Below are 26088 nucleotides of genomic sequence, written 5' to 3'. Positions count from 1 at the left end.
TACAATGAAAAATCACTGTATTAAAAATGTCACTGCTGATAAAAAACGGCCAAATAGCAAAAATTAAAAAAAATTGCCTATTAAATAATACCTTTAATAACTTAAATACAAAGTTTCAATGTTGTCAGACAAGTATAAGTATCGACTTGTTTTAAATTTAATGTATGAAGCTGTGTATAATCAATTTAACGTACAATGAAAAATCACTGTATTAAAAATTTCACTGCTGATAAAAAACGGCCAAAAAGCAAAAAAAAAAAAAAATTGCCTATTAAATAATACCTTTAAGAACTTAAATACAAAGTTTCAATGTTGTCAGAAAAGTATAAGTATCGACTTGTTTTAAATTTAATGTATGAAGCTGTGTATAAACGTTTTAACGTACAATGAAAAATCACTGAAATAAAAATGTCACTGCTGATAAAAAACGGCCAAATAGCAAAAATTAAAAAAAATTGCCTATTAAATAATACCTTTAAGAACTTAAATACAAAGTTTCAATGTTGTCAGAAAAGTATAAGTATCGACTTGTTTTAAATTTAATGTATGAAGCTGTGTATAATCAATTTAACGTACAATGAAAAATCACTGTATTAAAAATGTCACTGCTGATAAAAAACGGCCAAATAGCAAAAATTAAAAAAAATTGCCTATTAAATAATACCTTTAAGAACTTAAATACAAAGTTTCAATGTTGTCAGAAAAGTATAAGTATCGACTTGTTTTAAATTTAATGTATGAAGCTGTGTATAATCAATTTAACGTACAATTAAAAATCACTGTATTAAAAATGTCACTGCTGATAAAAAACGGCCAAATAGCAAAAATTAAAAAAAATTGCCTATTAAATAATACCTTTAAGAACTTAAATACAAAGTTTCAATGTTGTCAGAAAAGTATAAGTATCGACTTGTTTTAAATTTAATGTATGAAGCTGTGTATAAACGTTTTAACGTACAATGAAAAATCACTGTATTAAAAATGTCACTGCTGATAAAAAACGGCCAAATAGCAAAAATTAAAAAAAAATGCCTATTAAATAATACCTTTAAGAACTTAAATACAAAGTTTCAATGTTGTCAGAAAAGTATAAGTATCGACTTGTTTTAAATTTAATGTATGAAGCTGTGTATAATCAATTTAACGTACAATGAAAAATCACTGTATTAAAAATGTCACTGCTGATAAAAAACGGCCAAATAGCAAAAATTAAAAAAAATTGCCTATTAAATAATACCTTTAAGAACTTAAATACAAAGTTTCAATGTTGTCAGACAAGTATAAATATCGACTTGTTTTAAATTTAATGTATGAAGCTGTGTATAAACGTTTTAACGTACAATGAAAAATCACTGAAATAAAAATGTCACTGCTGATAAAAAACGGCCAAATAGCAAAAAAAAAAAAAATGCCTATTAAATAATACCTTTAAGAACTTAAATACAAAGTTTCAATGTTGTCAGAAAAGTATAAGTATCGACTTGTTTTAAATTTAATGTATGAAGCTGTGTATAAACGTTTTAACGTACAATGAAAAATCACTGAAATAAAAATGTCACTGCTGATAAAAAACGGCCAAATAGCAAAAATTAAAAAAAATTGCCTATTAAATAATACCTTTAAGAACTTAAATACAAAGTTTCAATGTTGTCAGACAAGTAAAAGTATCGACTTGTTTTAAATTTAATGTATGAAGCTGTGTATAATCAATTTAACGTACAATGAAAAATCACTGTATTAAAAATGTCACTGCTGATAAAAAACGGCCAAATAGCAAAAAAAAAAAAAAATTGCCTATTAAATAATACCTTTAAGAACTTAAATACAAAGTTTCAATGTTGTCAGAAAAGTATAAGTATCGACTTGTTTTAAATTTAATGTATGAAGCTGTGTTTAATCAATTTAACGTACAATGAAAAATCACTGAAATAAAAATGTCACTGCTGATAAAAAACGGCCAAATAGCAAAAATTAAAAAAAATTGCCTATTAAATAATACCTTTAAGAACTTAAATACAAAGTTTCAATGTTGTCAGAAAAGTATAAGTATCGACTTGTTTTAAATTTAATGTATGAAGCTGTGTATAATCAATTTAACGTACAATGAAAAATCACTGTATTAAAAATGTCACTGCTGATAAAAAACGGCCAAATAGCAAAAATTAAAAAAAATTGCCTATTAAATAATACCTTTAATAACTTAAATACAAAGTTTCAATGTTGTCAGACAAGTATAAGTATCGACTTGTTTTAAATTTAATGTATGAAGCTGTGTATAATCAATTTAACGTACAATGAAAAATCACTGTATTAAAAATTTCACTGCTGATAAAAAACGGCCAAAAAGCAAAAAAAAAAAAAAATTGCCTATTAAATAATACCTTTAAGAACTTAAATACAAAGTTTCAATGTTGTCAGAAAAGTATAAGTATCGACTTGTTTTAAATTTAATGTATGAAGCTGTGTATAAACGTTTTAACGTACAATGAAAAATCACTGAAATAAAAATGTCACTGCTGATAAAAAACGGCCAAATAGCAAAAATTAAAAAAAATTGCCTATTAAATAATACCTTTAAGAACTTAAATACAAAGTTTCAATGTTGTCAGAAAAGTATAAGTATCGACTTGTTTTAAATTTAATGTATGAAGCTGTGTATAATCAATTTAACGTACAATGAAAAATCACTGTATTAAAAATGTCACTGCTGATAAAAAACGGCCAAATAGCAAAAATTAAAAAAAATTGCCTATTAAATAATACCTTTAAGAACTTAAATACAAAGTTTCAATGTTGTCAGAAAAGTATAAGTATCGACTTGTTTTAAATTTAATGTATGGAGCTGTGTATAATCAATTTAACGTACAATTAAAAATCACTGTATTAAAAATGTCACTGCTGATAAAAAACGGCCAAATAGCAAAAATTAAAAAAAATTGCCTATTAAATAATACCTTTAAGAACTTAAATACAAAGTTTCAATGTTGTCAGAAAAGTATAAGTATCGACTTGTTTTAAATTTAATGTATGAAGCTGTGTATAAACGTTTTAACGTACAATGAAAAATCACTGTATTAAAAATGTCACTGCTGATAAAAAACGGCCAAATAGCAAAAATTAAAAAAAAATGCCTATTAAATAATACCTTTAAGAACTTAAATACAAAGTTTCAATGTTGTCAGAAAAGTATAAGTATCGACTTGTTTTAAATTTAATGTATGAAGCTGTGTATAATCAATTTAACGTACAATGAAAAATCACTGTATTAAAAATGTCACTGCTGATAAAAAACGGCCAAATAGCAAAAATTAAAAAAAATTGCCTATTAAATAATACCTTTAAGAACTTAAATACAAAGTTTCAATGTTGTCAGACAAGTATAAATATCGACTTGTTTTAAATTTAATGTATGAAGCTGTGTATAAACGTTTTAACGTACAATGAAAAATCACTGAAATAAAAATGTCACTGCTGATAAAAAACGGCCAAATAGCAAAAAAAAAAAAAATGCCTATTAAATAATACCTTTAAGAACTTAAATACAAAGTTTCAATGTTGTCAGAAAAGTATAAGTATCGACTTGTTTTAAATTTAATGTATGAAGCTGTGTATAAACGTTTTAACGTACAATGAAAAATCACTGAAATAAAAATGTCACTGCTGATAAAAAACGGCCAAATAGCAAAAATTAAAAAAAATTGCCTATTAAATAATACCTTTAAGAACTTAAATACAAAGTTTCAATGTTGTCAGAAAAGTATAAGTATCGACTTGTTTTAAATTTAATGTATGAAGCTGTGTATAATCAATTTAACGTACAATGAAAAATCACTGTATTAATAATGTCACTGCTGATAAAAAAAAGGCCAAATAGCAAAAATTAAAAAAAATTGCCTATTAAATAATACCTTTAAGAACTTAAATACAAAGTTTCAATGTTGTCAGAAAAGTATAAGTATCGACTTGTTTTAAATTTAATGTATGAAGCTGTGTATAAACGTTTTAACGTACAATGAAAAATCACTGAAATAAAAATGTCACTGCTGATAAAAAACGGCCAAATAGCAAAAATAAAAAAAAAATGCCTATTAAATAATACCTTTAAGAACTTAAATACAAAGTTTCAATGTTGTCAGAAAAGTATAAGTATCGACTTGTTTTAAATTTAATGTATGAAGCTGTGTATAAACGTTTTAACGTACAATGAAAAATCACTGAAATAAAAATGTCACTGCTGATAAAAAACGGCCAAATAGCAAAAATTAAAAAAAATTGCCTATTAAATAATACCTTTAAGAACTTAAATACAAAGTTTCAATGTTGTCAGAAAAGTATAAGTATCGACTTGTTTTAAATTTAATGTATGAAGCTGTGTATAATCAATTTAACGTACAATGAAAAATCACTGTATTAATAATGTCACTGCTGATAAAAAACGGCCAAATAGCAAAAATTAAAAAAAATTGCCTATTAAATAATACCTTTAAGAACTTAAATACAAAGTTTCAATGTTGTCAGAAAAGTATAAGTATCGACTTGTTTTAAATTTAATGTATGAAGCTGTGTATAATCAATTTAACGTACAATGAAAAATCACTGTATTAAAAATGTCACTGCTGATAAAAAACGGCCAAATAGCAAAAAAAAAAAAAATTGCCTATTAAATAATACCTTTAAGAACTTAAATACAAAGTTTCAATGTTGTCAGAAAAGTATAAGTATCGACTTGTTTTAAATTTAATGTATGAAGCTGTGTATAAACGTTTTAACGTACAATGAAAAATCACTGTATTAAAAATGTCACTGCTGATAAAAAACGGCCAAATAGCAAAAATTAAAAAAAATTGCCTATTAAATAATACCTTTAAGAACTTAAATACAAAGTTTCAATGTTGTCAGAAAAGTATAAGTATCGACTTGTTTTAAATTTAATGTATGAAGCTGTGTATAATCAATTTAACGTACAATGAAAAATCACTGTATTAAAAATGTCACTGCTGATAAAAAACGGCCAAATAGCAAAAATTAAAAAAAATTGCCTATTAAATAATACCTTTAAGAACTTAAATACAAAGTTTCAATGTTGTCAGACAAGTAAAAGTATCGACTTGTTTTAAATTTAATGTATGAAGCTGTGTATAATCAATTTAACGTACAATGAAAAATCACTGTATTAAAAATGTCACTGCTGATAAAAAACGGCCAAATAGCAAAAAAAAAAAAAAATTGCCTATTAAATAATACCTTTAAGAACTTAAATACAAAGTTTCAATGTTGTCAGAAAAGTATAAGTATCGACTTGTTTTAAATTTAATGTATGAAGCTGTGTTTAATCAATTTAACGTACAATGAAAAATCACTGAAATAAAAATGTCACTGCTGATAAAAAACGGCCAAATAGCAAAAATTAAAAAAAATTGCCTATTAAATAATACCTTTAAGAACTTAAATACAAAGTTTCAATGTTGTCAGAAAAGTATAAGTATCGACTTGTTTTAAATTTAATGTATGAAGCTGTGTATAATCAATTTAACGTACAATGAAAAATCACTGTATTAAAAATGTCACTGCTGATAAAAAACGGCCAAATAGCAAAAATTAAAAAAAATTGCCTATTAAATAATACCTTTAATAACTTAAATACAAAGTTTCAATGTTGTCAGACAAGTATAAGTATCGACTTGTTTTAAATTTAATGTATGAAGCTGTGTATAATCAATTTAACGTACAATGAAAAATCACTGTATTAAAAATTTCACTGCTGATAAAAAAAGGCCAAAAAGCAAAAAAAAAAAAAAATTGCCTATTAAATAATACCTTTAAGAACTTAAATACAAAGTTTCAATGTTGTCAGAAAAGTATAAGTATCGACTTGTTTTAAATTTAATGTATGAAGCTGTGTATAATCAATTTAACGTACAATGAAAAATCACTGTATTAAAAATTTCACTGCTGATAAAAAACGGCCAAAAAGCAAAAAAAAAAAAAAATTGCCTATTAAATAATACCTTTAAGAACTTAAATACAAAGTTTCAATGTTGTCAGAAAAGTATAAGTATCGACTTGTTTTAAATTTAATGTATGAAGCTGTGTATAATCAATTTAACGTACAATTAAAAATCACTGTATTAAAAATGTCACTGCTGATAAAAAACGGCCAAATAGCAAAAATTAAAAAAAATTGCCTATTAAATAATACCTTTAAGAACTTAAATACAAAGTTTTAATGTTGTCAGAAAAGTATAAGTATCGACTTGTTTTAAATTTAATGTATGAAGCTGTGTATAAACGTTTTAACGTACAATGAAAAATCACTGTATTAAAAATGTCACTGCTGATAAAAAACGGCCAAATAGCAAAAATTAAAAAAAAATGCCTATTAAATAATACCTTTAAGAACTTAAATACAAAGTTTCAATGTTGTCAGAAAAGTATAAGTATCGACTTGTTTTAAATTTAATGTATGAAGCTGTGTATAATCAATTTAACGTACAATGAAAAATCACTGTATTAAAAATGTCACTGCTGATAAAAAACGGCCAAATAGCAAAAATTAAAAAAAATTGCCTATTAAATAATACCTTTAAGAACTTAAATACAAAGTTTCAATGTTGTCAGACAAGTATAAATATCGACTTGTTTTAAATTTAATGTATGAAGCTGTGTATAAACGTTTTAACGTACAATGAAAAATCACTGAAATAAAAATGTCACTGCTGATAAAAAACGGCCAAATAGCAAAAAAAAAAAAAATGCCTATTAAATAATACCTTTAAGAACTTAAATACAAAGTTTCAATGTTGTCAGAAAAGTATAAGTATCGACTTGTTTTAAATTTAATGTATGAAGCTGTGTATAAACGTTTTAACGTACAATGAAAAATCACTGAAATAAAAATGTCACTGCTGATAAAAAACGGCCAAATAGCAAAAATTAAAAAAAATTGCCTTTTAAATAATACCTTTAAGAACTTAAATACAAAGTTTCAATGTTGTCAGAAAAGTATAAGTATCGACTTGTTTTAAATTTAATGTATGAAGCTGTGTATAATCAATTTAACGTACAATGAAAAATCACTGTATTAATAATGTCACTGCTGATAAAAAAAAGGCCAAATAGCAAAAATTAAAAAAAAATGCCTATTAAATAATACCTTTAAGAACTTAAATACAAAGTTTCAATGTTGTCAGAAAAGTATAAGTATCGACTTGTTTTAAATTTAATGTATGAAGCTGTGTATAATCAATTTAACGTACAATGAAAAATCACTGTATTAAAAATGTCACTGCTGATAAAAAACGGCCAAATAGCAAAAATTAAAAAAAATTGCCTATTAAATAATACCTTTAAGAACTTAAATACAAAGTTTCAATGTTGTCAGAAAAGTATAAGTATCGACTTGTTTTAAATTTAATGTATGAAGCTGTGTATAATCAATTTAACGTACAATGAAAAATCACTGTATTAAAAATGTCACTGCTGATAAAAAACGGCCAAATAGCAAAAATTAAAAAAAATTGCCTATTAAATAATACCTTTAAGAACTTAAATACAAAGTTTCAATGTTTTCAGACAAGTATAAGTATCGACTTGTTTTAAATTTAATGTATGAAGCTGTGTATAAACGTTTTAACGTACAATGAAAAATCACTGTATTAAAAATGTCACTGCTGATAAAAAACGGCCAAATAGCAAAAATAAAAAAAAATTGCCTATTAAATAATACCTTTAAGAACTTAAATACAAAGTTTCAATGTTGTCAGAAAAGTATAAGTATCGACTTGTTTTAAATTTAATGTATGAAGCTGTGTTTAATCAATTTAACGTACAATGAAAAATCACTGTATTAAAAATGTCACTGCTGATAAAAAACGGCCAAATAGCAAAAATTAAAAAAAATTGCCTATTAAATAATACCTTTAAGAACTTAAATACAAAGTTTCAATGTTGTCAGACAAGTATAAATATCGACTTGTTTTAAATTTAATGTATGAAGCTGTGTATAAACGTTTTAACGTACAATGAAAAATCACTGAAATAAAAATGTCACTGCTGATAAAAAACGGCCAAATAGCAAAAAAAAAAAAAATGCCTATTAAATAATACCTTTAAGAACTTAAATACAAAGTTTCAATGTTGTCAGAAAAGTATAAGTATCGACTTGTTTTAAATTTAATGTATGAAGCTGTGTATAAACGTTTTAACGTACAATGAAAAATCACTGAAATAAAAATGTCACTGCTGATAAAAAACGGCCAAATAGCAAAAATTAAAAAAAATTGCCTATTAAATAATACCTTTAAGAACTTAAATACAAAGTTTCAATGTTGTCAGACAAGTAAAAGTATCGACTTGTTTTAAATTTAATGTATGAAGCTGTGTATAATCAATTTAACGTACAATGAAAAATCACTGTATTAAAAATGTCACTGCTGATAAAAAACGGCCAAATAGCAAAAAAAAAAAAAAATTGCCTATTAAATAATACCTTTAAGAACTTAAATACAAAGTTTCAATGTTGTCAGAAAAGTATAAGTATCGACTTGTTTTAAATTTAATGTATGAAGCTGTGTTTAATCAATTTAACGTACAATGAAAAATCACTGAAATAAAAATGTCACTGCTGATAAAAAACGGCCAAATAGCAAAAATTAAAAAAAATTGCCTATTAAATAATACCTTTAAGAACTTAAATACAAAGTTTCAATGTTGTCAGAAAAGTATAAGTATCGACTTGTTTTAAATTTAATGTATGAAGCTGTGTATAATCAATTTAACGTACAATGAAAAATCACTGTATTAAAAATGTCACTGCTGATAAAAAACGGCCAAATAGCAAAAATTAAAAAAAATTGCCTATTAAATAATACCTTTAATAACTTAAATACAAAGTTTCAATGTTGTCAGACAAGTATAAGTATCGACTTGTTTTAAATTTAATGTATGAAGCTGTGTATAATCAATTTAACGTACAATGAAAAATCACTGTATTAAAAATTTCACTGCTGATAAAAAACGGCCAAAAAGCAAAAAAAAAAAAAAATTGCCTATTAAATAATACCTTTAAGAACTTAAATACAAAGTTTCAATGTTGTCAGAAAAGTATAAGTATCGACTTGTTTTAAATTTAATGTATGAAGCTGTGTATAAACGTTTTAACGTACAATGAAAAATCACTGAAATAAAAATGTCACTGCTGATAAAAAACGGCCAAATAGCAAAAATTAAAAAAAATTGCCTATTAAATAATACCTTTAAGAACTTAAATACAAAGTTTCAATGTTGTCAGAAAAGTATAAGTATCGACTTGTTTTAAATTTAATGTATGAAGCTGTGTATAATCAATTTAACGTACAATGAAAAATCACTGTATTAAAAATGTCACTGCTGATAAAAAACGGCCAAATAGCAAAAATTAAAAAAAATTGCCTATTAAATAATACCTTTAAGAACTTAAATACAAAGTTTCAATGTTGTCAGAAAAGTATAAGTATCGACTTGTTTTAAATTTAATGTATGGAGCTGTGTATAATCAATTTAACGTACAATTAAAAATCACTGTATTAAAAATGTCACTGCTGATAAAAAACGGCCAAATAGCAAAAATTAAAAAAAATTGCCTATTAAATAATACCTTTAAGAACTTAAATACAAAGTTTCAATGTTGTCAGAAAAGTATAAGTATCGACTTGTTTTAAATTTAATGTATGAAGCTGTGTATAAACGTTTTAACGTACAATGAAAAATCACTGTATTAAAAATGTCACTGCTGATAAAAAACGGCCAAATAGCAAAAATTAAAAAAAAATGCCTATTAAATAATACCTTTAAGAACTTAAATACAAAGTTTCAATGTTGTCAGAAAAGTATAAGTATCGACTTGTTTTAAATTTAATGTATGAAGCTGTGTATAATCAATTTAACGTACAATGAAAAATCACTGTATTAAAAATGTCACTGCTGATAAAAAACGGCCAAATAGCAAAAATAAAAAAAAATTGCCTATTAAATAATACCTTTAAGAACTTAAATACAAAGTTTCAATGTTGTCAGACAAGTATAAATATCGACTTGTTTTAAATTTAATGTATGAAGCTGTGTATAAACGTTTTAACGTACAATGAAAAATCACTGAAATAAAAATGTCACTGCTGATAAAAAACGGCCAAATAGCAAAAAAAAAAAAAATGCCTATTAAATAATACCTTTAAGAACTTAAATACAAAGTTTCAATGTTGTCAGAAAAGTATAAGTATCGACTTGTTTTAAATTTAATGTATGAAGCTGTGTATAATCAATTTAACGTACAATGAAAAATCACTGTATTAATAATGTCACTGCTGATAAAAAAAAGGCCAAATAGCAAAAATTAAAAAAAATTGCCTATTAAATAATACCTTTAAGAACTTAAATACAAAGTTTCAATGTTGTCAGAAAAGTATAAGTATCGACTTGTTTTAAATTTAATGTATGAAGCTGTGTATAATCAATTTAACGTACAATGAAAAATCACTGTATTAAAAATGTCACTGCTGATAAAAAACGGCCAAATAGCAAAAAAAAAAAAAATTGCCTATTAAATAATACCTTTAAGAACTTAAATACAAAGTTTCAATGTTGTCAGAAAAGTATAAGTATCGACTTGTTTTAAATTTAATGTATGAAGCTGTGTATAAACGTTTTAACGTACAATGAAAAATCACTGTATTAAAAATGTCACTACTGATAAAAAACGGCCAAATAGCAAAAATTAAAAAAAATTGCCTATTAAATAATACCTTTAAGAACTTAAATACAAAGTTTCAATGTTGTCAGAAAAGTATAAGTATCGACTTGTTTTAAATTTAATGTATGAAGCTGTGTATAATCAATTTAACGTACAATGAAAAATCACTGTATTAAAAATGTCACTGCTGATAAAAAACGGCCAAATAGCAAAAATTAAAAAAAATTGCCTATTAAATAATACCTTTAAGAACTTAAATACAAAGTTTCAATGTTGTCAGACAAGTAAAAGTATCGACTTGTTTTAAATTTAATGTATGAAGCTGTGTATAATCAATTTAACGTACAATGAAAAATCACTGTATTAAAAATGTCACTGCTGATAAAAAACGGCCAAATAGCAAAAAAAAAAAAAAAATTGCCTATTAAATAATACCTTTAAGAACTTAAATACAAAGTTTCAATGTTGTCAGAAAAGTATAAGTATCGACTTGTTTTAAATTTAATGTATGAAGCTGTGTTTAATCAATTTAACGTACAATGAAAAATCACTGAAATAAAAATGTCACTGCTGATAAAAAACGGCCAAATAGCAAAAATTAAAAAAAATTGCCTATTAAATAATACCTTTAAGAACTTAAATACAAAGTTTCAATGTTGTCAGAAAAGTATAAGTATCGACTTGTTTTAAATTTAATGTATGAAGCTGTGTATAATCAATTTAACGTACAATGAAAAATCACTGTATTAAAAATGTCACTGCTGATAAAAAACGGCCAAATAGCAAAAATTAAAAAAAATTGCCTATTAAATAATACCTTTAATAACTTAAATACAAAGTTTCAATGTTGTCAGACAAGTATAAGTATCGACTTGTTTTAAATTTAATGTATGAAGCTGTGTATAATCAATTTAACGTACAATGAAAAATCACTGTATTAAAAATTTCACTGCTGATAAAAAACGGCCAAAAAGCAAAAAAAAAAAAAAATTGCCTATTAAATAATACCTTTAAGAACTTAAATACAAAGTTTCAATGTTGTCAGAAAAGTATAAGTATCGACTTGTTTTAAATTTAATGTATGAAGCTGTGTATAAACGTTTTAACGTACAATGAAAAATCACTGAAATAAAAATGTCACTGCTGATAAAAAACGGCCAAATAGCAAAAATTAAAAAAAAATGCCTATTAAATAATACCTTTAAGAACTTAAATACAAAGTTTCAATGTTGTCAGAAAAGTATAAGTATCGACTTGTTTTAAATTTAATGTATGAAGCTGTGTATAATCAATTTAACGTACAATGAAAAATCACTGTATTAAAAATGTCACTGCTGATAAAAAACGGCCAAATAGCAAAAATTAAAAAAAATTGCCTATTAAATAATACCTTTAAGAACTTAAATACAAAGTTTCAATGTTGTCAGAAAAGTATAAGTATCGACTTGTTTTAAATTTAATGTATGAAGCTGTGTATAATCAATTTAACGTACAATTAAAAATCACTGTATTAAAAATGTCACTGCTGATAAAAAACGGCCAAATAGCAAAAATTAAAAAAAATTGCCTATTAAATAATACCTTTAAGAACTTAAATACAAAGTTTCAATGTTGTCAGAAAAGTATAAGTATCGACTTGTTTTAAATTTAATGTATGAAGCTGTGTATAAACGTTTTAACGTACAATGAAAAATCACTGTATTAAAAATGTCACTGCTGATAAAAAACGGCCAAATAGCAAAAATTAAAAAAAAATGCCTATTAAATAATACCTTTAAGAACTTAAATACAAAGTTTCAATGTTGTCAGAAAAGTATAAGTATCGACTTGTTTTAAATTTAATGTATGAAGCTGTGTATAATCAATTTAACGTACAATGAAAAATCACTGTATTAAAAATGTCACTGCTGATAAAAAACGGCCAAATAGCAAAAATTAAAAAAAATTGCCTATTAAATAATACCTTTAAGAACTTAAATACAAAGTTTCAATGTTGTCAGACAAGTATAAATATCGACTTGTTTTAAATTTAATGTATGAAGCTGTGTATAAACGTTTTAACGTACAATGAAAAATCACTGAAATAAAAATGTCACTGCTGATAAAAAACGGCCAAATAGCAAAAAAAAAAAAAATGCCTATTAAATAATACCTTTAAGAACTTAAATACAAAGTTTCAATGTTGTCAGAAAAGTATAAGTATCGACTTGTTTTAAATTTAATGTATGAAGCTGTGTATAAACGTTTTAACGTACAATGAAAAATCACTGAAATAAAAATGTCACTGCTGATAAAAAACGGCCAAATAGCAAAAATTAAAAAAAATTGCCTTTTAAATAATACCTTTAAGAACTTAAATACAAAGTTTCAATGTTGTCAGAAAAGTATAAGTATCGACTTGTTTTAAATTTAATGTATGAAGCTGTGTATAATCAATTTAACGTACAATGAAAAATCACTGTATTAATAATGTCACTGCTGATAAAAAAAAGGCCAAATAGCAAAAATTAAAAAAAAATGCCTATTAAATAATACCTTTAAGAACTTAAATACAAAGTTTCAATGTTGTCAGAAAAGTATAAGTATCGACTTGTTTTAAATTTAATGTATGAAGCTGTGTATAATCAATTTAACGTACAATGAAAAATCACTGTATTAAAAATGTCACTGCTGATAAAAAACGGCCAAATAGCAAAAATTAAAAAAAATTGCCTATTAAATAATACCTTTAAGAACTTAAATACAAAGTTTCAATGTTGTCAGAAAAGTATAAGTATCGACTTGTTTTAAATTTAATGTATGAAGCTGTGTATAATCAATTTAACGTACAATGAAAAATCACTGTATTAAAAATGTCACTGCTGATAAAAAACGGCCAAATAGCAAAAATTAAAAAAAATTGCCTATTAAATAATACCTTTAAGAACTTAAATACAAAGTTTCAATGTTTTCAGACAAGTATAAGTATCGACTTGTTTTAAATTTAATGTATGAAGCTGTGTATAAACGTTTTAACGTACAATGAAAAATCACTGTATTAAAAATGTCACTGCTGATAAAAAACGGCCAAATAGCAAAAATAAAAAAAAATTGCCTATTAAATAATACCTTTAAGAACTTAAATACAAAGTTTCAATGTTGTCAGAAAAGTATAAGTATCGACTTGTTTTAAATTTAATGTATGAAGCTGTGTTTAATCAATTTAACGTACAATGAAAAATCACTGTATTAAAAATGTCACTGCTGATAAAAAACGGCCAAATAGCAAAAATTAAAAAAAATTGCCTTTTAAATAATACCTTTAATAACTTAAATACAAAGTTTCAATGTTGTCAGACAAGTATAAGTATCGACTTGTTTTTTACTTAGAATTGAATGTTTTGTGTTAGGTTTTATAGAATATCTAATTGTTTTAATATCGAATATCACGAAAACTTCATGCTAGTTAATATAATCATTTATCATGTATTTATAACTTTTAAACCTAACTATTTGCTTAAAAATTTACTTTTTATTCATTATTAATTAGAAACACTGCTTTTTATTCAAGTTTTTATTAATTTTTTTTTAAGTCAAACATTGTAGATTAAATATCATAAGTTAATTGAAAACTTGTCTAATGGTTACCTATAAATGAGTGCTGAGCACTTTTGATATAACTTTCTAATTTAAAAGAGTAAACAAAAAACTTGACTTTTTTGTAGGCTTATTGAAAACTAAAATGTAATACTTGTTTATTACTTTTAGATGTAGAATTTTCTATTTTATAATAGTAGGATTTTAATGTAAAAAAGTATGATCAGAATTTTTTTTTTCTCAGTAACAATCAAATTTAAGTTGAAGTAAAAGAAAATGTTTTCTTATTTTTATTATTATTAACTTAACAAAAAACTTTTTAAAATGTATTAAGTAGTTTAAAATCAACCTTTGACAAATGATTTTGCTTTGCTTCTAAACTTTTTAGCACACATTGTAGTTTCTAATATGAGAAAAGTTAAATTGTTTTTGGACTTTCCCTAAGTGATAAAACTAGCAGTTAACAGACAATACCTTCTCAATGCACAATCAAGTGTAGTAATTGCCAAGAATTCAAAGTTATGTTAAATACGTAATACACTATTGAATTATAAACAAATTTTATAGAGTAATATACCCAAGAACTTAAGATTTTATTATAAATTTAAGATATTCTTTTTGAATAACATTTACAAATTGAAGATCCACTTTGCGGTGAAACAGTGTAATTGTATTTCTAAAAACAATAAAATTTAAAGTACGTAATTACTCTTGTAAAAGGCTAATAAAGCAAAAATAAACTATCTGGTTTTTTAACGTCTGAAGCTTCAAAAGTTTTTTTTAGCATTTAGATTTAAATTTATTTTAAGCTACATAACAAATGTAGCCTTTTCTACAAGTAAATTATCCTAGAGAAAAATACTTAGATAGATTCTCTTCTAAGAAGTCAAAATTAGTATTAAAATGAAAGTATGAAAGTCTTTCCTAAAGTCTGCTAATCGAGTTTCATTCGTTGCTTTTTTTTTAGACAAAACAAAAAAAGGCAAATTTATCTTAACTTATTTTGTCAGCGAAATTTCTTATAAGTAGTTTCAAAAGAGTGTCTTTGTCAAGGTATGTCTGTAATTTTATAATTCAATCTTGGACTTTTGATTTTGAATGCCTTTTTCTTCAAACGACGTCAAAACTAAGTCATTTTTAGCATTAAAAATTTATTGTCAGCGAATTTTAGAAGTTTAAAATAGTCTTTAAAATTTAAATTATTGTCTTCCTAAAGATCTATTGTTTTACAATTCAATATTTTTTATAATTTTTTTTTAACAACGTCACAACTTTTTTTGTTTTTTTAAATATTTTTTCAAAGATTTGTTAAGAGTTAGAATAGGTCTCAAAAAAAATGGAATGGACGGACGTCTTTCTAAAAGTCTGTCTGTAGTTTTCTTATTTAGTTTTTATTTTTATTTACTTAACAATGAAATTATTTACCTTTAAACCTTTATTAAGAAATTTATATAACAAGAAACAATAACTGGCGAAAAAAACGTACAAAAATATATATCAAGATTTATAGTTAAGTAAATAAGTATTAAGTCATTTATTTGTTTTGGTGTCAAAAAGTTTTTTTATTTGATATTAAAAAATTGTCTTTTAATAATTTAAAAGAAATCTTACAAAATGTATTGACGTTTTTTATTTGGAGTAGTTATAGGTCTGTAAATATTAAAAATATAAGTTTGTTTTTACTTTTAAGCTTTTTTATAGTGTAACAAAATTTTCTTTAAACTATATAGTTAATTTAAACTTGAAAAGCAAGTTTTTGTTTGATTTTACGCCTCTAAGCAGCTACCATGTTTAAATTGAATAGCATTAGAATGCATAAAACTGTTTCACTTATTAAAACTGGTCAAGTTGTTAAAGTTAGTACTAAAATATAATTAAAACATTTCTACTTTCATTGAATTAATTAGAAACAAAAAACGCATAGAAAATTGCTTTAAAAACACCAGGGATTAATATAATTTTCCTCATTAAAAAATCGAAAATTGTGTAAAACCTAAAATGACGTTAATAAAAGTCCTTTTAAAATAAATATACACACAAAAACAATAACAAAACGTCTTAAATAGATAAATTAAGTTTATATAAGGAGTAAAAGTTTATTATAAAATAAAAATTAATTAAACTAGACATATAAATGACAATTAAATGACTCAAAGATTATAACAAACACAAAAAAAAATTGTTATAACGTCTGAAATAAAGCGCTGTATTACATAAAAGATCAAATTGTTTAAGCGCGATTCTTCAAAAAATATATTTCTAAAAGTTGACTTTACGACTATAAACTTTGATTTTTTGGTTAATTATAATTAAAAAAAAAGTACTAACAGTTAATTTTTTTATTTAACGATAAAAAAACGAAACATTTGGTCCAAAGACCCAGTGTACGAAAAAACCTTTTGGTAATTGAGTCGCACACCACTTAGATACCTTTAAACGTCTTGTCCAGGACAGGTTTTGGATAACTTTTAACATCGTTTTGTTTCGAATAGTTACCTACGGATCCGCCTTTTTATAATTCAAGTCCGGGTAATATTGTTTATTGAACGAAAAAAAAGCGCTAAAAAGTTTAGTCCAAGGACCTGGTGTACGAAAAAATCGGTTATCGAGTCATACACCAGGATACAGTTTAATGTCATGTCCTGGACAGGTTTAATTTAAACCTAATGGTTTTTTTTTAATTATTAAAAAGAAAAAAATGTATAAAGTGTTTTAAGTAATAAGATATTAGTATCAAAATAACTAATTTTGCAATCTCCTACTAATTAGATCCAGATTTTATTCATACCTAAATATAGTATGTCACTGTTTATGAATAAGTTTAGCTTATCTAAATAAAAACTAGGAAAAATCGCAGGGTATTTTGTTTTAGTTAACTTGAAGAATATCAATGATAGTTGAGATTTTTCCTATATCACGTATAAAGCAAGATTTAAATAATATAAAGTTTGTCAAAGTAATAGGATGAACAGCTCATAGAAACAAGTTGTCATTAAAAAAAAAATATATATAATTAGTCAATAAATATCAGTCATAATAAAACAATATTATTATTTTAACATGGATGATATTTTTTGTTGCATTTATGTTTAACAGTTTTTTTATTATAATACTTTGTTAAAACGTTTTAATTTTCTCAGTATAAAAGATGATCAGGGTAAACAGTCTATTTTTTATTGAAGAATAAAAACAACTTGATTATAAATACTTACTATAACTTAAACTTACTCAGTTAGTTTAGGAAAAAAAAAATTCTACAAGAAAAAGTGTAAAACTACTTTGGTAGCAGAACACAGTAATTTTTAAACTTACATTGTTAATTTCTTACTTTTTTTTTGTTTATTGTACTGTGTTTAAGAAATTATAACATATAATTATCATATTTAGAAGTATTTTTTTGTGATGAAAAAGTTTGCTCAAATTATTTCTATAAAATTAAGCGTATTTATAAACCACTAATTTTTGAATTTGTTATTTCTACATGTACTTTGTTTGTTTCACAATTACTAAATAATATCATAAAAAGTTTAAGTCGCAAATTTAAACTTCACTATAAATACCTTGCTTACTTAACATGTACTGTAATTTGATTAATAATTGCATGAAAAGAGTACCGTTTAATTTTTAAACTAATCTTTTCTAAATAGTTTTGAAACAAATTTTTCAATACAACTAGTATAGCAATATATGTGTTTTTTTAGTGAATAATTCTTTTTAAACGTGTTCCTGCCTGTAGCAAAAATTTGTACCACGTGTGCACGATTGTCAATATTTTTAATGCCATAACTCAAAAGAAAGAAATATTTAATAAACTAAAAAAATGCGTATGTAGGTCTAATTAATACTGACAACAACTTTTTTGTTTTTGAAATTTTAGAAATATGTTTAGAATGAGTCTAAAAAAAGTTTTGAAATATAATAGTTTTTTTTTATTGATTAACATTTGTTTGAAAAAACAAAGTGTTTGTAGGTATTAATTACACTTACATAAGTTTTCTTTTTCAAATATATTACTTTTTAAGTTGTGACTTGTGTTCCTTCAAATTTTTTTTGAAGAAATTGAATTGTCATGTAACTGCGATTCTTGAGTCATTTATTAACTTATTTGGTATAATTTCGTTTAAAAGAAATTTATGGTAGCTGTCTTAATTGCACGAGGGGATAAAATTGTACAAAGGGTCACTTTTGCACGGGTTAATTTTTTTTATTAATTCAATTATTTTTTTTTACTATCACTGTTGCCCCTAACCCTTACTCTCGGTCAGTAAGTTGTTTTATTTATCTTATTATTTTTGTTACCCCTAACCTTTGGTCGGTAGCTTTTTTTTTTAATTTTTTTTTTAGTTTTATATCACTGTTACCCCTAACCTTTACCCTCGGTCGGTAGCTTTTTTTCAATTACATTTTTTAAAACTTTAATTTGTTACTTTTTTATTTTCACTACCACTGTTACCTTTAATCCTCGGTCAGTAACTTTCTTTTATTTTTTATTTTATTTTTTACTCTCGTGCAAAATTGACCCTTGATGCAAAATCGTCTTCGTGGAATTTTATTCCCTCGTGCAAATTTGGCTCTGTGCACTCGTGCAATTTAGACCCGTTCCCGAAATTAAAAAGCATGTCAATACAGTTTTGAATTACAGGTTTTTGAATTAAATCAGCCTTACAATTTAATAAGGTAGTAGGGGAGTTCGTATTAAATTTATAACAGTTTTTTTATATATGACAATAAAAAAATTAAGATGCGATTACAATATGATAACTATAGCTTAAACTATACCGACTACTTTTTGATTATAAAAGACTAATTTCAAAATCAAAACAATAGTTTAAACAAAATATTCTTAATACAGGAAAAAATATATATTCTTAAACAGGTAGTTATTAGTTAATCTTATTTACAGTATATTACTATACAGGGTTGTCACTCGTTTTAAAAAAAATTCTTTTAGGATTTAGAAAGTACATAGTTTTTTAATAAATTTTAGTATTAAGTTATTATTTAGTAAAAAAACTGCTGTTCAAAAGAATTAATTACTTAAGAGTTACTTGTAAGTATTGCAATTTATTTTTTTATGTTGAATTTTTACTAAATTCTTCTAGGATGGTTGTTTAAAAGCCGTTATGTTGGTTTAATAGAAATAGCTATAATTCTAATTAATTTTTTCTTAGTTTGAACGTGTTATATTTTATTGAACTATTTTATTAAATGATTATTTGATATTTTAAAAGTTGCAACAATTAGCGAAAATAATGTATTATTTTTAAACAAGAACTAAGTCCTAGAATTGAAATAAAATTTAAGAGGTGTGCAGAACTAAAATTTTTATAACTTACTATCTTTCCTTGATTTCTACTTGCCAATAGTTATGTTCTCTTTCACAACAATTTTTTAAGTAAAACTTAAATTTTATCCTTTTATAGATTATTTAACTTTTGTAAAAAACAATTGAAGAGTTTTGTGTTCACTTCATATTTTTCTGTAAAAAACTTGTAACATTTTTGTTACAAGTAAAAAGTAGTGTTTTTATTTCTTTCCTAATGACTTCCACTCACTAACAATATCAACAAAAAGTTAATGTTAAAACATTATTGTTTCCGTAAAACAAACTTTGCTAAAACTACAGATTTTTAAGTCATAAAAACAAAAAGTATTTTAATTTTATCTATTTTATAAAAAATAACAAAAACTCAAAATTAAAAAGTTACAGGTTTTTTGTTCAAAATTCAAGGTAGTTTTTGCCTAAATTGTCAAATTCCAGGTAAAGTGGCAACCCTGACTATAGGTTTGATTTAAAAAATCTGCTTAAAGCTTAATTATAGACAAGACTTAAATTATAGTCTGAAAAAATATTTAATACATTTTGTATATTTATTTCAAATTAAGTTATACATAAGCCCTTGTTTGCCATGTTGAAAATAATAATATGTCGTCTCTATCTTTATAATTAGTCTTTTTTGGAATGATTTATATTATTTTAATTATACGAAAAAATCCTTGTAAGTGTTTTGTATAAAGTTGTTCTAAATGGCTTTTACTATAAATAATACTAATTTAAAAAAATCTTGATTGTACTTTAATGTTAACAAACAATAAGTACAAAATATAATAATAATCAAAAATATATTGTATGTTAAACCATTAAAAAATTGCTTTAGTGAAAAAACAACGACTTTGTAATTTAAAAGTCAAAACTGTGCAAAACAGAAACTAATTGCCTAAAAAATTTCTACGTGTTCATTTAAAAAGCACTGCAGTTATCATTAAAACTATTTTTAATCTTTTAATTAGAAATAAGTTTTTCTATGTTGTTTTTTGACAAGTTATACTAAATGGGTAGGAGTCAAATATGCACGAAGGAACACTTTTGCACGGGTTGTATTTTTTTCTTCATTTAAACTTTATATTTTTACTATCACTGTTACCCATAACCCTTACCTTCGGTCGGTAATTTTTTATTTTAATTAATTTGTCTTTTTTATTATTATTAATTCTGATTAGTTATCAAATGTTTTTTATCTTTACTATTGTTGTTACCCCTATCTCTTACACTCGGTCGATTATTTATTTAAATAACGTTTTTTTAAAGTTTTATTTTTAGTAACTTTTAATAGTTATTTTTATTTTTACTATTACTGTTTCCATTAACCCTTACCCTCGGTCCGTAATTTATTTTTTATTTTATTTTTTGTTTTATAATGTTTTTCATAACTTTCTTTTTTCACTCTCGTGCAAAAATGACCCTTCGTGCAAAAGTGTTTTCGTGCATATTTGACCCGTTACCATACTAAATAGACATTTGCGTAATTAAAAAGTTAGTACGAAAATTTTACTTACAGTGAAAAAGTAAACAATTAAAATTTCTTATTTTAACTAGTAAAAACTATTTTAAGGCGCTAGAAAATCATAAAAAAAAATTAAGATATTATTTTTTTTTTAATGATTGAAAACATACAATTGAAACTTTACGTATGTTTACCAAAAAAATTTTGATAACATAAAAAGAACTTTATAAATTTAATTACTTGTATAAAATTAAACTAATAATTATTTAAAAAACACATTTAAAGAAGCAAGGCAATCAAACTTGGCAAAAACACTCAAGGCACAAAACCGTCTGGCTAAATGCATAAACTGAAAAGTAGATTATACATTTTAAAATGTAACAGTACAATTAAAAAATAACAAAGAAAATTAGTTGACAGAGATTTGTGTCTTTGCTGCAAAAGAAGAATTAGCACAAACTAACAAAGTAATTATGTAAAAGTAAAGCAACTTTTAAAAAACTTTATGGTAAATGTAATTACAAAAATCTATACTTGGTTATTTCCTATAAGTTCCTTAAGAAATAAAAAGGTTCATTTTTATGTAAAAACCTCTTATGCTACTTATTTTAAACTATACTGCAATGTAGTTTTTCATTAAAAGCTAATAAACAAATAGAAAATGGTTCAAGTAGGTATAACTATAACAAGCTTTAAAAGTTTATACAAGTTGAAAAACATCTATTTAATTAACTTACAGGTAGCTGGTAACTTTGACTAATTTTACATTCAAAATAATCGTGAAGAAAACAAGAAATACTTTGAATACATGCTAAAGAAAACAAAGTATCATTGTGACCATGATTGGCACATATTTTCATTCTTTTGTCAATACTTCCGCAAGCATCATATAAATCACTTGTCATGTTGGGAGGTAAAAGTTTATCATCAGCTCCACATACAAACAAGATTGGCTTACTTAGATTTTTTACTTTGCTTAAAGAGTTAAACTTGTTTTTGAAGCAGAGCTCAGGCAAAAACCTAAGCAACAAAGATAAACAACTAAACATGGAGCAAGCCGTTTCTTTAATACTTGTAAAAGAGTTTTCTACAATCACAGCAGCCACATCATCAGCGTGTGAAACTGCAGCAATATGTATGGCTACAGCACCGCCTAGTGAGTGACCGTAGACAACAATTTTACTCACATCAATTTCATTGCAATCAAGTAAATACTGCAAAGCTGCATCTGCATCAAGATACAAACCCTTTTCTGAGGGCTTACCACTACTTTTTCCATAGCCTCGATAGTCAATTGCTAGGACATTGACAGGTGTTTGCAAAGAAACAAGAAGGTAGGCAGGGAATCCAATGCTACCTGTTGGTTATTTTCTGTACTATATAATGTTTAAAAAGATTTATATAATGTTAATCATACTTAAACTTATACTGTTGATAAATTATAAATAAAATTCTTACCGGCATTCCCATGTAAAAACAAAACCGTTGGTACAGTCCTAACTAATGCATCCTTAACTTTATAAAAATAGCCATGAATTTTTTCATTATCTGAAGTAGTAATATAAACTTCTTCTGGAATCCAAATATCAGGTTTTGGAACAAAATAGCATAGCTCATCTGAAGCATGTTGCATATATAAAAGTGCATCTTGAGAAGTATATAATAAAGCTAGACAGCAACAAGTCATCCAAAACTGGCAAAATACTTTTGGAAGCCATAATTCTTGTGATGAATATATTAGGCTTAAAACGAGAAGAACATAAGGAGATAATAACAAATTAAATACTTTGTACAACACTTTTAAGTACTGATCCTTTTTTGAAAATCTAGTTGAATGAATATGTCTGTAATCATTTTTACAGGTAAAACATATGCTCATTATTTTGAAATGTCTTATAGAAGTCTGAAAAGATTTATTAATTTTGCATCTATTCAAATTTAGTATGGAATAAAAAGCTTTATGCTTTAAAGATGATAAAAAACTACTCAAAAAATATAAAGTATACATAACACTACTTTTAAAAACATAACTATTATTTCCATTGTAGTTGAAAAAATATGTAAAAATAAATTTTCTAGTTATTTACAATTACTATATTTGTTGTTTTTATTTCTTTTACAGAAAACATTTTTATGCAGATAAAACTGTTTACGGTTAACCTATACTATTTTCTAACTATAAAAACTTCAGGGTCATTTTCAATTACTTTCATAAGCTCATCTGTTGAAATTTGTAGTTTGCAGCATATTTCATCTGTATGGTTTTGTCCATTAAACAAACACTTTATTTGATTTGGTATCTGTCTAATTTGTAAAGTTTCACAGTTTTTATCTTCTCTTGATATAGTAGAATTTTTGAATATAGGGTACAAATGAATTCTCTCAATCCAGTTGTGTAGAAGCCCAAACTGTATCAGTTTTTGCTCATTTACCTTTGTTATTTGTTGTTGATATCTAGAACAAAGATCTTTAACTTTCATACTAGGATTTAGTCCACAATAAAGAGTAACAATATCATGAATATTAGGCTTTTTTCTACCTGGTTTGTATACATAAGTCAAACATTCTTGTTGGAGAACTTTATTTTCAAGCAACTGATCTAGCTTTGCAGTTGTTATATAATAGTTTGAGTATTGGAAAACAGTTATAAATTGAACAAGACCAGCCATTAACATATCATGGAGACAAACTCTTGTTAGTTCAATGTCAACGTCTGCTTGATTAGATATTTTTTTAACATGACAAATTCCATCAATCCAAGGCATAATTTGTTGAGAAGTCAAATCCCAATCATTCATGTTAATTTGGTTTTTATTGATAAGTAAGACAGGAACATGATAATCACACACATTGAAAGTCGGACTACTTATTGGAGGAAATATTTTCAAATAAAGACTGGTAGATTGGTTTATTGGTGTGACAGACCTTCCATTTTTATTTAGTGAGTTGAATATATTTTTCAAAATAGTTGGTATGCATTGCTTTGTAGTTTCATTTGATACAAAGTAAGATTTTTTTTCAAGTTCAGTCATATATGTAGATAACTTACTGACAAATGGGATGCATGGTGAACTTCTATGCTTGTTGTCTAAAATGACACCAAAATTGAAAATATACTTATGCCTTTCATATTTAGGATCATCAATACAAACAGGACATCCAATGACTTTTTTTCCCATTGTATTAACAGTTATCATTTTCTGTTGAAGATCAGGTTTGGGAATTATGTAATGTATAACAGCTTTACAAAGCAAACTGTCAATTGGTATACACTTTTCAGGATATTGATAAGTTATTTTGGGTCCTATTTTTATATCAAACTCAGCAAAGAACATACCTTCAATAGGGTGATCTTTAATATAAGATTCTTCATCTTGAAGTTTCATAATTAAAAAACTTATCTAAATTATTTTTTTTACTGTTCAAAACAAAAATTTTTGATAGTTTCTATATAAGATAACAGATAATTCACAAATATCATTAGCTTAAAACATACAGTGAAAACTATTTACCTTAATCAAACTTAAAAAAAAATCATTGAAAATACCTAGGGTACATAAATTAAATTATTTGAAATACTTAAGTTTGATTTATTAAACTTGATATACAGTGCTTATTCACTTATCCGAACACGTTGGGCAAGATTTTCTGTAAACATGTCCGGATAACCAAAATTCCAGATAAGTGCAAAAAATCAATTTTTTCATATAATAATATAACTGCTGCATAATAAAAGTGTTATGGTAAAAACAAATACATAGTAATTATAAGTAATATATAAAAAAAATGATAAATAATAAAAGCTAAACTTAAGGTTATTAAATTATTTTTTCCAAGATAGAAAAACATCAAACTTACTAACCCTCTGCAACTATGTACATTTTTTGAGGGTCAAGCAAGTAAAATTCATTATTTGCAATTCCACCTGCCCTAAATATTAATTAAAAAAAAATATTAATTTATTTTTGTTGAAGAGAAAATATAAATAAATTTATCTTTAAAAACAAAAAATAATGTAGACATATCTCTTAAAAAAAAAACATAAAAAAAAAAAAGACAAAAAGAAAACGAGAAACTTTGACTAAGTTTAAAGTCAATTTAAGGGAAACATATCACTCCTAACAAACTAGTTTTTATTGAGAGTTTTACTAAAGTAAGAAATGAGAGACGCTTGTTTTATAGTTTTTCCACGTTTTTCAGCAGAAAACTCATGGAATTAAAAAAGTTGTGAAACTTTTTGAATTAATTTTTGTGTTTACTATTGAAAATTTTTTGAATTTTATTCTGAACAAAACTGTCCAGATAAGTGAGCGTCCGGATAAGTGAATAAGCACTGTATTGAAAAAAAGGAATAAAACAAAAACATATTTTTTATAGTACATTAAGTTAAAAATTACTATGAAACTAAGACCTTATAGGGTCAACCATGTTTTTAATAAATTGATTTCATTTTTAAGAATTTTATCACAGCTATCAGACACTTTCTAAAAGTAAAAAAAAAGTAAATATTAAATTATAGAAGACTAAAATTATAGAGTCCATAATAAAAGAGACAAAGTAAAAAGGCAAAAATAAGATTAATTTACTAAAATCAATTTTCTCCTTAATTTTTTTAATTAACTTTCATATTACTGACCTTTGCAATCTATTTTGATCAAAGTAAGTTAAATCTAAGTAACTGTAAGTTAAATTTTGTAACAATATCTTAAAAAAAAAAAAAAATTAAAAAACTATACAAACAAATAAATTATTTTATTCAATATTTTAAAAAATATGTAATTTTTACAGATAGTTTTTTGAAATACTTTTTTTTGTAGAAAAAGTAAAACTTCTTTAAGTTTTAATTCTGAAAAAGTAAAATAATTTATATGTTTTCAATGCTTTATAAGTTCAAATATCTTTTTTATACATAAGGGCTCAAAGTTTAACAGCTTGAATGGTTTACCAAAAAAAAAACACAAGCATAAAGTTATTTTTATAGGCAAATTTTGTAATTTTTCA

General features: G+C 24.8%; 1 protein-coding gene across 2 annotated transcripts; it reads right to left on the bottom strand.

Annotated features, from left to right (window-relative positions):
- Positions 1 to 21099: 21099 nt before the first annotated feature.
- Positions 21100 to 24482, bottom strand: LOC145849249 (protein ABHD13-like). Of its 2 annotated transcripts, none has more exons than XM_082954389.1 (2): positions 24425 to 24482; positions 21100 to 22444 (listed from the first exon to the last, which is right to left on the bottom strand). In XM_082954389.1, exons 1-2 carry the CDS (start codon positions 24471 to 24473, stop codon positions 21816 to 21818), a joined length of 678 nt encoding a protein of 225 aa, XP_082810515.1. In that variant the 5' UTR covers positions 24474 to 24482; the 3' UTR covers positions 21100 to 21815. The 2 variants fall into 2 exon arrangements, with proteins under 2 accessions (XP_082810515.1, XP_082810514.1); XM_082954388.1 differs by lacking the exon at positions 24425 to 24482 and adding an exon at positions 22546 to 23175.
- Between the last annotated feature and the right edge of the window lie 1606 nt (positions 24483 to 26088).

The sequence above is a fragment of the Thalia democratica genome, chromosome 1 (assembly GCF_965202585.1).
Source record: "Thalia democratica chromosome 1, ktThaDemo2.hap1.1, whole genome shotgun sequence".
NCBI classification, from domain to species: domain Eukaryota; kingdom Metazoa; phylum Chordata; class Thaliacea; order Salpida; family Salpidae; genus Thalia; species Thalia democratica.
This window is presented reverse-complemented; position numbering and strand designations above follow the sequence as displayed.

Bases quoted from the DNA above. Each gene is read 5' to 3' on its own strand.
- LOC145849249 (XM_082954388.1), bottom strand. From the start codon at position 23,095: ATGTATACTTTATATTTTTTGAGTAGTTTTTTATCATCTTTAAAGCAT. The intron at 22,445-22,545 runs GTAAGAATTTTA...AATAACCAACAG, and splicing joins GTTTTTACATGGGAATGCCG to GTAGCATTGGATTCCCTGCC.